This window comes from Geosmithia morbida (assembly GCF_012550715.1).
Source record: "Geosmithia morbida isolate 1262 chromosome Unknown scaffold_3, whole genome shotgun sequence".
In the NCBI taxonomy this organism is placed as follows: domain Eukaryota; kingdom Fungi; phylum Ascomycota; class Sordariomycetes; order Hypocreales; family Bionectriaceae; genus Geosmithia; species Geosmithia morbida.
In genome coordinates, this window is record NW_023336190.1 from 1,537,524 (window position 1) to 1,550,781 (window position 13,258).

The window sequence follows — 13,258 nt, forward strand, 5'->3', positions numbered from 1 at the left end:
CATCCACCTGATCTCTTTACCTTTTACATATAGCATGAAATCATTGTTTATGTGCCTATGCTGTGACCGTATCCTGGCCGACATGGGGTTGGCATCGAAATCGAAATCCGTTACGGAATTCGGTTCCAGGTTGGCTCCACTCGATCTGAGGCGCAGTAAACAACGGGGTTTGATGATCGCACGCGCCTCCGGGAACCTCCCCCCTCCCCCCCCCTCACCTCCCTCCCTACACCGTCCAGCTCTACCAGTCGTTCCTTTTTCTTGAGCAATTTCATCTTTTTCAATTGTAGCTGACGCATTCGTCGAATCATCCCACTGCTATCGCGTTTGACTTGACCCAAATATCAGAAAATAAGCAGCTGATCAATTCACAACTGCACAGAATGAGGAAGACATTGTGGAGCATCTTGCCCCAGCTGTTCCCGGGAACGCCGGCATACACGGAAAAGAATATCGCGGACCTATCCGGCAAGGTAACACAAGATGCCCCAGGATTCCGTCGTTGAGCAGAGGTATACGTTGAGAGAGACCACTCCCCCTGACCGGTGGCAAATCCAGGTCTACATCGTGACGGGCGGCAACACGGGAGTAGGCAAGGAGACGGCGCGGATCCTATACTCCAAGAATGCGCGCGTCTACGTGGCCGGGCGGTCGGCCGACAAGTCGCGCTCAGCCATCGAGGAGATCAGGGAGGCCTACCCCTCATCGACGGGCCTCATAGACTTCATCTACCTCGACCTGGCCGACCTGACGACCATCTCGGCCACGGCCGAGGCCTTCCTGGCCAGGGAGACGCGCCTGGACGTGCTGATCAACAACGCCGGCGTGGGGTTCCTCGACAGGGCGCAGGAGACCAAGCAAGGCTTCGAGCTGCAGTTCGGCGTCAACGCCATCGGCCACTTCGCCCTCGTGCGCCTGCTCACCCCCGTCCTGTGCGAGACGGCCAGGACGGCGCCCAGGGACAGCGTCCGCGTCGTGTGGGTCTCGTCGTCCGCGGCCGAGGGCCTCTCCCCGCAGGCTCTGATGAGCTCCCTGGACCGCATCAAGGACCTCTACATCAGCCGCCAGTACTTCTGCAGCAAGGTGGGCAACTACCTCCACGCCGTGGAGTTCGCCGCCATGTACAGGGATGCCGGCATCGTGTCGCTGTCCGCCAACCCTGGCAACCTCGACTCGGATCTGTGGCGGGACCTCCCCCGTCTGCTCTACGCCTTCCTCCGCTCTACCTTCTTCTACCCTTCCGTCTACGGTGCCTATACCGAGCTCTTCTGCGCGTGCTCGCCTGATGTTACCCTCGAAAAGTCAGGTTCACACGGTAAGTCCCTCACCTCCCCTATAACCCGGACCGGACCGGACCCTTGCGAAGAAAGGAGGGGGGGAAAAATCAATTCTCAATGTGCTGATAAAATCTTTCGTCTGACGACTCAGTCGCTCCTTGGGGTCGATTCTGGTCAGACCGCATCTCCAAGGACATGACGGACGCAGCAAAGTCCAAGGAGCAGGGCGGATCAGGCATAGCCCATGATTTTTGGAAGTGGTGCAGTGAAAAGGTTGATCCTTTCCTGCCAGAGAACCATCAGCGCACAGTTCAGACCTCTTGAGGCTTGTTGCGAGGGCCGTTCCCGCTTCAGGATCTGAGCTTGGAAACGACGGGTCATGTACTTCTACATGTTGCCCTTTTTTTTTGTTTTTGTTTTTGTGGAATATCTACAACCACCAAGCCTATTGTAGTGATGACCTGTAGACGAGCGCATGATACTATCAGAAGCAGAAGAAAGAGAAGATTGAAGGCTACGATTGAACAGGAGAAAGAACCACACTAGTGGAAGATCTTCCGCAAGACCCTCCCTACACGACCACTCTGCTCGGGCACAAGCATGGCCTCGTACGCATCAATCTCCTCCCTCATCCCGCCGAGGCTCAGGTCTGCTGTCCCGGGACGGACGTATTCGGTCTTGAAGATGACCTTCCACCCGACAAACGCCACGACGAAGAAGCCAATCATGGTGTAGGTGAGGAAAAAGTCCTGGACGCTCCAGTTCCCATCGAGGAAGATGGTGTATCCGCCCGCAAGGAGCATGAACAGCGTGCCTCCCATGGCGACGTAGCTGGTGTACGGCTGGAACCTGCCCTTGTAAGGCAGGCTGTCGCGGCTGATTCCCTGGGCCTTGAGGGAGGAGTAGAAGTGCCGGTAGGTGAAGGCGGTGAAGCCGTAGTTGAGCATCTGGCAGGCGGTCACGAGGTCGATGAGGTACGTCAGGACCACGGCCGACGAGCTCTTCACCTGCAGGAAGGCGAGAAGGCAGAAGCACAGAGAGAAGGCCAGCGCCCATATCGGTACCCCGTTCTTGGTGCAGCGGGAGAAGACGCCGGGCGCGTGGCCCTCGAGCGACATGCCGTGCAGGGTTCGAGTGGCCGAGAACAGGATTCCGTTGCCGGCACTGAAGATGGAGGTCATGATGAGGGCGTTGACGATGTGGGGCAGAACGGGGATCTCGAGACGCTTCATGGCGATCACATAGGGCCTGCGTGATGACATGCCAATTAGTAGATGCCGATAGTGTCGGTGGGCGGGCTTTCCTGTGAGACTTACGACGCTGCACCGGTGCCGCTACCGGAGATGTCGCCGTCGAGGATGCCCATGAGGGTCTCGTCGTCGGATGGAATGACGATTCCCATGCACAGAGCCGAGCCGACAAAGAAGACGAGTATACGCCAGACGAACGAGCGGAAGGCCGGAGGCAGGACCTTGCGAGGGTTCTTGGTCTCGGCCGCAGGCATGGCCAAATACTCGGGACCAGTTATACTGCAGCAGTGACAATGTTAGTATACCCTTCCCATCATCTCTCTCTCCTGCTCTTCTCTCCCTTCTTCCTTCTCGTCATCATCAAGAGCGGAAGCAGACAGGGGGGAAAGGACGAGGAAGCATACGAGAAGCTGGCCTGATATAGGCAGGACAGGACGCCGCAGAATTTACCGACGCCTCCCGGCTCGAGGTACGAGTTGAAAGCGCCGGGTTCCTTCCAGTAGCGGAAGCCGTAGACGTCGTGCAGCGGGTTCCCGCCGACCATGGTGATGAATGTGAAGAAGAAGAGACCTATCATGAGCACGGCCTTGAAGATGGACAGGTAGAACTCCGCGATGCCGAAGTAGCGGACAGTGGCGAAGTTGAGACCCGCGTACAGAACAATCATGATGACGATGACGGCCTCGACGGGCACCTCGTCGGTCCAAAAGGTGATCATGATGTTCATGGCGACAATCTCAAAGGGTACGAGGAAGGCCATGTTGAGGAAGAAGTTCCAGGCCATGGAGAAGCCGAGCGCGCCGTCGACGAAGTCGCTGCCGAATCGGATAAAGGGGGACGGCACAGGGAGATACGACACCATCTCGGCGAAGCACTCGTTGACGGCCCACATGATGCCGCCCCAGATGAGGAAGGCGATGAAGAGACCTGCCGGTCCTCCCTTGGGGAGCGCGGCACCCATCTGAACGAAGAGAGCTTACACAATTCAATGTCAGTCCTTTCTTTGCTTCCTTTCCTCTCCCCCTCTCTTGCAATCCCCTCCCTCTGTCCTCTCCCTTTCAGAGAATATCAACACATACAGGTGCCGATCGCGCCACCAATGGCGTACAGTTGAACTTCCCTCCCGCGCAACTGACGGTGCAGGGCCTGGGAGCCAGCCGTTTCGGAAACGCCCTGGACAGTGTCGTTGTTGCTGATGCTTCCCGGGGAGCCATTCTCTAGAGATGGCTCCGGGGGGCCCTTTTCAAAATACTTGGCTGCCGACATGTTCGCTTCGGTGTCTAACATTCGAATGCTTCACCGGCAGCATGCAGGAAGAAATCAACAAACGTTCCCGAATTGAAATTGTCGTGACCTGGATCTAAGGATGCCTAAGAAGAGGACGAAACATTTATAATAGATGATAGCACATGTAGGCTACAGGAGAGTCGAGAGGCAATGCATGTCCATGCATAGGATGCTCCAAAGCTAGCGTTACCCGATCACCCTGGTCTGGGCCGTCGCTCTAGCTGGGCACTCTGTGATACCGATGATAGCTGCGTATCCAATCCTGGGCATTATCAGACAGAAGCTGAGGGTGCATGTTAATAGGAGACATAAGATCCTCCCAATAGTAGTATTACGTTTACGATAAGGTACAATCACCAGCGTTGCAAATCACAGGTCGCGCCGTCTGCTCGTAATACTCGTCCGAGAGATAGCGGCAGTGCAGTGGACATTAGTCCGACGAGAAACAGGATCCCGCTATCATGAGATCGGGAGGACCGACACAGACACCGCCATGCCGCGGCACCGACCCCGCAAGTCGCTGATAGCAGCCCAGAGAATCGCAGGCGGATACTAATAAGGCACATCCGATTCGGTTGCGATGTCAACGACTGAAGATTTGCTCCGTTCCGGCCACCTCTGACCGAGCGGCTATGACGGGAACACTGGCGCTTGTACCGTGTACAATCTGGAGCTATACGATTCAGATTGCGGCAAAATGGCAATTGATATCTAGAGTTTTTGTATTTGCTTTCTTTCATATATCGGACAATTATTGTGGGCTGACGCCTCATTTTTAGCCTAATCGGGCGCTTCGTCAATGGTTGACAGAACGGTGTCTAAGTTGGGCGCATGTGTGCCTATATGATGATCGCAATCACCTTGGCGATGAGCTGTCTCTGCGAATATACAGTCACGGAGGCAATTGGAAGAGAGGTGAAGGTGGAATCTTCCAGCTTCTCCAAGCTGTTCACTGCATGCACGTGCACATGCACATGTACACGCACATGAAGATATCCCGTCGACACCCTCAAGACTTGAAGCTGATATTTGCCATGGCCTCTTCATATTGGTAATGAGGCTGGAATTCGGTATACAGAGTCTCCTATTTGAAGATCAGGATTTGGAAACTTGCTCGGGTCAGACGGCATCGCGACTCACCGGCGTACTCGCCATTTCAAAGTTGTAGGCAGCCTCCGAGTCACTGACAATGTGCTTCTCATGCCCAGCCGTGTCAGCCAGCAGCTGGACCTTGCAGCTGCGCTCCATGAGGCAGAAGAGGAAAGCGGCCTCATCGACCGTCTCCCCGACGGTGAGGAGGCCGTGGTTCTTGAGTATGACAGCCTTTCCGTCGCCCAGGCTCCGCGCAATTCTCTCCCCCTCGTCCGACCCGTTGGCGATGCCGCCGTAGCTCGAGTACACCGAGTGGGCCTTGTAGAAGTAGCAGACGTCCTGGTTGATCATCTCGAGGGGCTTTGCGAAGGCCGACCACGCGCGGCCGTGGACCGAGTGCGTGTGGCATATGGCGTGGACGTCGTTGCGAGACCTGTGCACCGCGCTGTGGATCTGGAAGCCCGCGGCGTTGATGGAGCCCTCGGTGTTGCCGCCCACGACCTCGCCCCCGAGGTTGACGCAGATCATGTCGCTCGCCTTGAGGAGCCCGAAGTGCACACCCAGGGGGTTGATCCAGAACCGGTCCTCAAACTCGGGGTCGCGCACGCTGATGTGTCCCGATATGCCCTCTGTGTAGCCCTCGCGCGAAAAGACACGGAAGGCTCCGGCCATGTGCTCTAGCTGCCACTGCCTCCTCTCGGCGTGCGAAGAGAACTTGGGGATTCCCTGAAGTCTCTTTCCCTGGTGTGCCATCGCCGCCATGGCATCGACCGCCTTCTCGGGGGCTGAAATCGACGCAACGTCCATGGGAGCGGTAGCTGAGGGGGCCATCTTGACTGGGGGGGCTGTGCAGGAGTTTAGGTTAATGGGGTATCCTTGGCTTCAACCACTTTTACCCCTCTACACAGAGGAGATCTCTCCAGTCGTGATTTATACATGTTATTTCACTATTGCCCAGACTCTGCACCTCCCGACCTTCGCGCCTGTACCCACGTGGATGAAGCGGCGCCAGTATCAGCGGGCGGGAGGGCCGACGGCCAATACATGTCAGCTCCGCCATCCCTTCTAACATGGCGAGCCCGAATATTCCGGCATCCCCGAAAGCTTCGCTATCAGGCGCTGGTATCGATACATCGACTGTCGACTGTGTTGACGTTCCCCGCAACCCTGTCGGACGTACCGATCGCCACTGTCTTGGGTGCTATTGCTACGACCTCTCGGTCATTGGATCACAAAATGTGACAAGCATCATCTCGAAGGGATAGTCAGAATTATATACACCTAGACCCAGATCCTTCGTCCACCTTGGCGTCTCACAACCTTTCTGTCAAGTTCAAACGCATCAAGTCTTTCACCATGGACGTCAAGGCCGAAGAGTTTATCGGACTGCTAACCCACCGAGCGGCCCAACTGGGCCAACACGACAATTTCAAGCCCATCGTCGGCATAGCCTCTCTTGTCCTCTTGGCCTATTTCATATACAATGTAAGTAGAGCCTCACAATGATCTCGTCATCGATCCTGCCATGCCTGACCGTGGACACTGGCACAGGTCGCCTACGCAACTGATATCCCTTACATATCGGGACTGCCTGAAATCCCGGGAGCTGTCCCGGTATTTGGCCACCTGCTGAAGCTTGGCGAGGATCATGCTACCACGTGTGAGAAATGGTGGCGCCGGTACAACCATTCCGTCTTCCAGATCAAGCTGGGAAACACCCGGGCTGTGGTCGTCAACTCATTCGACGACTGCAAGAAGATGCTCCTAGGCCACCAGAACGCAGTCATCGACCGTCCCAAGCTCTACACATTCCACGGCGTCATCAGCAGCACACAGGGCTTCACGATCGGCTCCTCTCCCTGGGACGAGTCCTGTAAGAAGAAGCGCAAGGCTGCCGGCACTGCTCTCGGTCGCCCCGCCCTCAAGAACTACTACCCCATGTTTGACCTGGAGAGCTACTGCATCCTGCGCGACATGCACAAGGACAGCAAGGATGGCGAGATCGAGGTCGACGTCCGCCCGTACATCCAGCGGTATGCCCTCAACACGACCTTGACTCTCTGTTACGGTATCCGCATGGACGAGGTCTACGACGAGCTCCTCCGTGAGATCCTGCACGTCGGCTCGGCCATCTCCCTGCTCCGCAGTGCGTCTGAGAATCTGCAGGACTACGTGCCCATTCTTCGCTATTTCCCCAACAACGAGAAGAACGCTCGGTCCAAGGAGCTCCGCGAGCGTCGCGACGCCTACCTCAACCTCCTCCTCGACAAGGTGCGCGACATGATCAGGAGGGGCGTCGACAAGCCGTGCATCTCGGCGGCCATCCTCAAGGACGAGGAGAGCAAGCTCAGCGGCGTCGAAGTGTCGTCGATCTGTCTCTCTCTGGTCTCGGGTGGCTTCGAGACCATCCCCGGAACTCTGACCTCCTGCATCGGCTCTCTCTGTACAGAGGAGGGACAGGTGTGGCAAGACCGCGCCTACGAGGACATCAAGCGCCACTATCCCGACATGTCGGACGCCTGGGATGCCTCGTACGTCGAAGAGAAGGTCCCGTACGTCAACGCCATCGTCAAGGAAGCGGGCCGCTACTACACCGTCAGCGCCATGAGCCTGCCGAGGAAGACGGTCACCGAGGTCAACTGGAACGGCGCCATAATCCCCCCCAAGACCATGATCCTCATCAACGCCCAGGCTGGCAACCACGGTAGGTCTAGTCGCCAACCCTCCATCTTGAGGTTCCCACCCGCACTGAAGCTGACTGAACATGTTCCAGACGTCGACCACTTCGGCCCCGACGGCGGAAAGTTCAGGCCGGAGAGATGGCTCAAGAGCATCGACCCCCCCGTCGAGCAGGAGGGCAGTGGACTCGGCCATCTCAGCTTCGGCACCGGGTCCCGCGCCTGCTCCGGCCAGTACATCGCATCGCGCCTTCTGTACTCTTCCCTCATCAGAATCCTCTCGTCATACAAGATCATTGCGAGCGAATCGCACCCTCCCAACACCGACTACGTCGACTACAATCAGTTCAAGACGGCGCTGGTGGCCATTCCCAGGGAGTTCAAGGTCAAGCTCATTCCCCGAGACCCGGCGGCCCTGAGCGAGTGTCTGAGCGCGGCTGAGCAGAGGACCAAGGAGCACTACAAAGAGTGAGAGGCTGGTTTATGCTGCATCGATGCATATGCTGTACAGATGAAAGACTTGCATTTAGGGAGTGAGGTTATGATTTGATAATGAATGGAATTGCGGTCCTTGCGATGTCACACGTGTAAGTGGCAGGGAAGCACGAGAGATATGCAATCAGACATGTTGAACGAATGTCTGCCCGGATATGATGACGATGATGAGCTGCATGTAGCTTGGTTATCAGGGATAGCAGACGTGTCTGCCGCATAAAGTCTCCGAGAGGACTCTACCTCTCGTGTATTTATGCCGTAGAAGATTTGTGTCTCAAGTTCCCGCGCATAGGTATGCCACCATCGGATCGGAAAGTCGGATAAATGTCGTCAGGCTCTCCAAGAGGATTATAGAAACACATCAGCTGCTGACCGCAAAGCGACCTTACCGGCTTTCAAGTAAGTGCCATGTTGAAGCTGATGGCTGTATCATACCGACTGACGATGGCTCGACGCGGATGCTGGCAGCAACGGATTCAATGATATCCACATCACTCACAATCAATCATCAAGGATAATGTGCTAGATAATAGAATAATTCTCTAATAAGTGCATATCACCGACTGGTCCGTCGGCTCGATACTTGCATACGGTCTGTCCGACGCCAATGTTGAGCCTGTCGGTCCTGTCCGATGGTGCTGTTATCCCTGGGAATTCTGCCATTTAATCACAAATCCCATTGTTGGAAGAGAAGTTCAGTAGATGTGAGCTCGTTTCCATCTTTATACGCAGTGGATACCTTTTCAAGATTTTGATGATAATAACGGATTTCACTGAACTTATATACCTACCTGCATACAACATGTCTCTCAACATCGACAGACTATTTGGTGTAAGAGACTACGTGACGGTAGTGACGGGTGGGAGCAGCGGGTTGGGTTTCATGATAAGCAAGGTAAGTTGATCCTGGTCCTTCTCGGGGCTCCTCAACAATTCGTTCTAACCCAACCTCTCCTCCAGGGTCTCGTGGAAAATGGTGCCAAGGTCTATCTCGTTGCTCTACCGACAGAGCCGATAGAGATGAGAGTGGAAGAGCTGAATGAGATCGGTAAATCGAGCGGCGGTACAGCACATGGGTAAGCTGCCACGCCCACTCTTGGGACTCACTTCTTGGTTTCACTCTATAATACTCGTCCGTTCTGTAGATATCCCTGCAATGTCATGGACAAGGATGCGATTGCCAGACTGGCAGAGTACGTCGGCGGCCGCGAGAGCCACATCGACCTACTGGTGTCCAATGCTGGCATAAGGCGAGACCCTCCGGTACCGTGTGACGTTCTTTCGGCCTCGCTGAAGGATCTCCAGGCATCTATGTGGTCATCGCGCCACTCTGACTGGGCCGACACGTTCTGCGTCAACACGACGGCGCACTACTTCCTCTCGGTGGCCATGCTGCCCCTCCTGGCAGCGGCGTCGGAGCGCGATGTCGGTGGCGGGGTATCGGGGAGAAACGAGGGCCGCGGCGCGATCGTCATCACCAGCTCCTGTGCCAGCATGCACAATGTCACGAACGTCGACTTGACGAGTTATGCTAGCAGCAAGGCTGCCACAGATCACCTTGTAAAGCTGCTCGCCGCCAAGTTTCGCAACTTTTACGTGCGCGTGGCGGGCATCAATCCTGGATGTAAGTCTTCCCAACTGGGAAGGCAAGTAGTTTTTAAGGCATCTTACTGACGGAGTCGAATAAGTCGTCCCGAGCAACATGAACCCGGTGGGACAAGAAGGAAACATGTTCAGTGCATTGTTCGACAAGGTCCCCGCTAAGAGGGCGGGCAGGGATGAAGACATTGCTGGCACAGTCTTGTATCTTGCCAGTCGAGCCGGTGTAAGTACCAATCCGACCTGTATTATCCCGCTTTGTATTGCCTATGCTACATACATTCTAACACGGATGGGCTGCACAGGCCTATGTGGACGGGATTTCCCTCTGCGTTGATGGTGGTCGTGTTCTTGTTGCCAATGGACAGGAGTAATCAATTCAGATAGCTCGGCAGCAGTCCTCCTTCCTCGGCTCTGATGCTACCTTGAACTTCAAGATGGACCTATCATGGTCAAAATGGGAGACATTGCAGCTTGCGAATCCGATAGACCTTGTCGCTAATGCTCTGAGGGAGTTTGTGATCCAAATGCAACTCCGTTATTGGCGTCCTTATATTACACGTCGGCCGTTCCGACATCACCCAATTTGAAAGCATGCATATCTCCCCCTCTTCTTAAATACCTTTCATCCTTCCTTCACTCTGCCCATAAAAAAGAAAGTAAAAAAGAGGCCGAATTCGAATGAAAAACCTACTCATCCGTAGTTCCAGTGATGTCCATCATATCGCTATCCGGCGGATCACCGTACAAACCACCCAGCCACATCGAAACCATAAGCACTAGACGCTAACATGAAAGTGACACCAGGTCCGATTTCAACTTTGAAAACTTCAAGCGTCTTGCAGCAGAGCTGAATATCCACGTGTCTGACGATGGAGACTCTGACGCCTACGTCCGTCTCCTCTGGTCCTTTGAGGGCGTGCTGAAGCACATCGGTGACGGCACAGATTACGCCCACCCGGCGCTGACTCCCCAGCCAGTGACAAACGGCAGTCGCCATTTCTGGAAGCCAGAGGCAGAAGGCGACAATCCGTTCAACGCGTGGAGCCACAGGTGTGACCTCCGCTCGCAGAATGCCACCAGCGGTATTCTAGCCGGACGCACCCTGGCCATCAAGGACAACATCTCCGTTGGGGGCTTACCCATCACGCTCGGTGCGCCTCCCGAGTTGGTGTCGGAGAAATCTGCCTACCCCATATCGCAAATCGATGCCACTGTTGTGTCCCGCCTTCTGGCCGCCGGGGGTATCGTAAAGGGAACCTCGACGTGTGAGTGCTTCTGCGCATCGCCCCTCTCGTTCACCTCTGCCTCTGGGCCGGTGCATAACCCTCATCTCCACGGGTACACCTCTGGTGGGAGCAGTAGCGGTTCCTGCACCCTGGTAGCCGCTCATTCCATGCCTCCTTCCGGGGCAGGAAGGGGCGATACGGCTGAGCTGGCCATCGGGAGTGATCAGGCCGGGTCGGTACGGATCCCAGCCTCGTACTGCGGCGTCTACGGGCTCAAACCGACATTCGGCCTTGTTCCTTATACCGGTGCGGCGTCAATGAGCCCTATGATAGACCACCTCGGGCCTATTGCGTCTGATCTGGGGGGTGTAGCGGCCCTTCTCGAGGTTATGGCTGGATACGACGGTATCGACTCCCGGATGACGCCCGAGTCTCCCCTGCTCGGCCAGGTCAAGCCCTACAGGCAGATTCTCCAAGATTTTGAAAGTCAGCTCGTCTCCGATGCGTATATAGACCGGCCTTGGAGGGTCGGAATCCTCACAGAGTCCTTCAGCGTGGCCGGAGTTTCCGATGAAGTGGCCGCCACGGTTCGCAGGGCAGCAACGGAGGCCTTCAAAGCTGCCGGGGCCGAAGTAGTCAATGTCTCGGTCCCCATGCACCGCGAGGGTCCCATCGTCTGGACGGCAGCTACTCGTCCGTCCATGTCCCGTTGGCTGTGTCAGGGGAAGCCGGATGGGCACCTGTCATATGTGCCGGCTCACCTGGAGGCTCGGTGGCCGCCGTCGCAGGAAGTGTACAAGTCTCTCACGGAGACGAATCCCGCACTGGCCAACATCATTTTCAGTGAGCAGTTCGCCCAAAAGTTTGCGCCGCCGGGACTGGAAGCCAAGGCTCATCGCAAGGTTTTTGAGCTGCGTGCGGCTTACGACGAGGCTCTCAAGGATGTCGACGTCCTCGTCACTCCATGCGCTCCCACTATCGCCATGCCCAACTCTCAGCGGGTAGACGGTGAGGGCGAGCCGGTCCCTATCATGAAGAGACTCGAAGCCGCGGTGGGTGTGACAAGCAATACCTGCCCATTCAATGTTACGGGTCATCCGGCTATGAATGTTCCTTGTGGATTCAGCAGCCCTCCCGGACACCCTAATGCCCGACTCCCGATTGGTATGCAGCTTGTTGGGCAACGTTGGTGTGATGACACAGTCATCATGGCAGCAGCTTTGTTTAATAAAGGTCAGAAGATGATCTCTACTAGCTAGATGACTGCGATGAATACAGCCCAATGCTTTCTATGACGATCATGAATCCTCCCCTCCCTCTCCTCCCTTTCCCCCTTATTAGGAGGCTGACAAGAACTCACTAATGGCCCCATCGATAAACTCCGAATCTGTTGGGTTGATTCCGAGTCCAGCCAGGTGACCCCAGATGGAGGGAATGACCTTGAACATGACATTCGGGATACTCTTCGACTCCTTCTCGCTCGCTTCCCAGCGGAAGTACTGGTCCGTACGGGACGGCAGCAGCAGGACGCGCGCCTTGATATGCGACAGGGACGTCTCCAACGAGCCATCGCCAGCGGGGTCGACCGGGGTGATGTCGCCCCTCTGCCACATGTGGAGCTTAGCGAGGAGGTCGTCAGGGTGCCAACCCTTGTAGCCAGCAAGACAGGTGACGTGGTCCCAGTCGCTGAGGGTGTTGAACCCGAGGGTCTTGTAGCCCTCCTGGTCGAACCACTCGGCACTCGTGAGCCAGGCGGAGTAAGCCTTGCCGAAGGCATGGACGGCACGGCTCGGGCTCGGGCTCGCGGGTGCAAGGTCTCTGTTGACGTAGTCGACGGCGTTTGTCAGGGCCGCCTTGGGGCCCTCGAGGAACTGGTAGTTGTGGCGGCTCGTGCGAGCAGCAGAGCATATGATGACGGCATTCTTGACCTGTTCCGGGTACATGATAGACCAGTAGTAGGCGGTCTGCCCTCCCATCGAAAAGCCCATGACCACGTCCAAGGAGTCGATTCCGAGGTGGCTCAGGAGCTGTCGCTCCGCGCGGACGCAGTCGCGGTAGTCGATGGATGAGGGGAACCCCGGCGTGTTGGACGGGCTAGATGATTCTCCATTTCCAAAGAGCGCCACGACAACGACGTGGTAATTCCGGAGTGCGCCCGTGTTGAAAGCCGATGTGCCCCGGAGCCTACCGCGGAAGCAAGTCGTCACCAGCGCATTCTTCGATGCTCCAGGGTTGAGGTCGAGATAGGCTAGGCGGACGGTTGGGAGTGTTGTGCCATCTCCGAATGAGAAGTCTCGCAGCTCGTGGTACTTGATTGTGTCATCCATCTTGTGCGGGAAAAGGGTCGTCTA

At 56.1% G+C, this 13,258-nt stretch overlaps 6 protein-coding genes across 6 annotated transcripts; 3 read left to right on the forward strand and 3 right to left on the reverse strand.

The window, feature by feature from the left end:
* Positions 1 to 483: 483 nt before the first annotated feature.
* On the forward strand, positions 484 to 1,601 carry GMORB2_5395 (Short-chain dehydrogenase; the record flags this gene model as incomplete). Its single annotated transcript, XM_035467369.1, has 2 exons — positions 484 to 1,315; positions 1,429 to 1,601. 2 exons carry the CDS (start codon positions 484 to 486, stop codon positions 1,599 to 1,601), a joined length of 1,005 nt encoding a protein of 334 aa, XP_035323381.1.
* A 218-nt stretch (positions 1,602 to 1,819) lies between these two features.
* Positions 1,820 to 3,793, reverse strand: GMORB2_5396 (uncharacterized protein; the record flags this gene model as incomplete). Its single annotated transcript, XM_035467370.1, has 4 exons — positions 1,820 to 2,525; positions 2,594 to 2,806; positions 2,932 to 3,502; positions 3,607 to 3,793. 4 exons carry the CDS (start codon positions 3,791 to 3,793, stop codon positions 1,820 to 1,822), a joined length of 1,677 nt encoding a protein of 558 aa, XP_035323382.1.
* A 1,030-nt stretch (positions 3,794 to 4,823) lies between these two features.
* GMORB2_5397 (Ribulose-5-phosphate 4-epimerase/Fuculose-1-phosphate aldolase) lies at positions 4,824 to 5,737 on the reverse strand (the record flags this gene model as incomplete). Its single annotated transcript, XM_035467371.1, has 2 exons — positions 4,824 to 4,898; positions 4,955 to 5,737. The coding sequence occupies 2 exons, from the start codon at positions 5,735 to 5,737 to the stop codon at positions 4,824 to 4,826; spliced, it is 858 nt and encodes a 285-aa protein (XP_035323383.1).
* Positions 5,738 to 6,262: 525 nt separating this feature from the next.
* GMORB2_5398 (Cytochrome P450) lies at positions 6,263 to 8,056 on the forward strand (the record flags this gene model as incomplete). Its single annotated transcript, XM_035467372.1, has 3 exons — positions 6,263 to 6,391; positions 6,458 to 7,610; positions 7,680 to 8,056. 3 exons carry the CDS (start codon positions 6,263 to 6,265, stop codon positions 8,054 to 8,056), a joined length of 1,659 nt encoding a protein of 552 aa, XP_035323384.1.
* An 825-nt stretch (positions 8,057 to 8,881) lies between these two features.
* GMORB2_5399 (Asp-tRNAAsn/Glu-tRNAGln amidotransferase A subunit or related amidase) lies at positions 8,882 to 12,166 on the forward strand (the record flags this gene model as incomplete). Its single annotated transcript, XM_035467373.1, has 6 exons — positions 8,882 to 8,974; positions 9,040 to 9,155; positions 9,225 to 9,703; positions 9,768 to 9,904; positions 10,062 to 10,192; positions 10,477 to 12,166. The coding sequence occupies 6 exons, from the start codon at positions 8,882 to 8,884 to the stop codon at positions 12,164 to 12,166; spliced, it is 2,646 nt and encodes an 881-aa protein (XP_035323385.1).
* A 78-nt stretch (positions 12,167 to 12,244) lies between these two features.
* On the reverse strand, positions 12,245 to 13,234 carry GMORB2_5400 (homoserine O-acetyltransferase/O-succinyltransferase; the record flags this gene model as incomplete). The annotated part of the gene is made up of 1 exon (XM_035467374.1): positions 12,245 to 13,234. The coding sequence occupies one exon, from the start codon at positions 13,232 to 13,234 to the stop codon at positions 12,245 to 12,247; it is 990 nt and encodes a 329-aa protein (XP_035323386.1).
* Between the last annotated feature and the right edge of the window lie 24 nt (positions 13,235 to 13,258).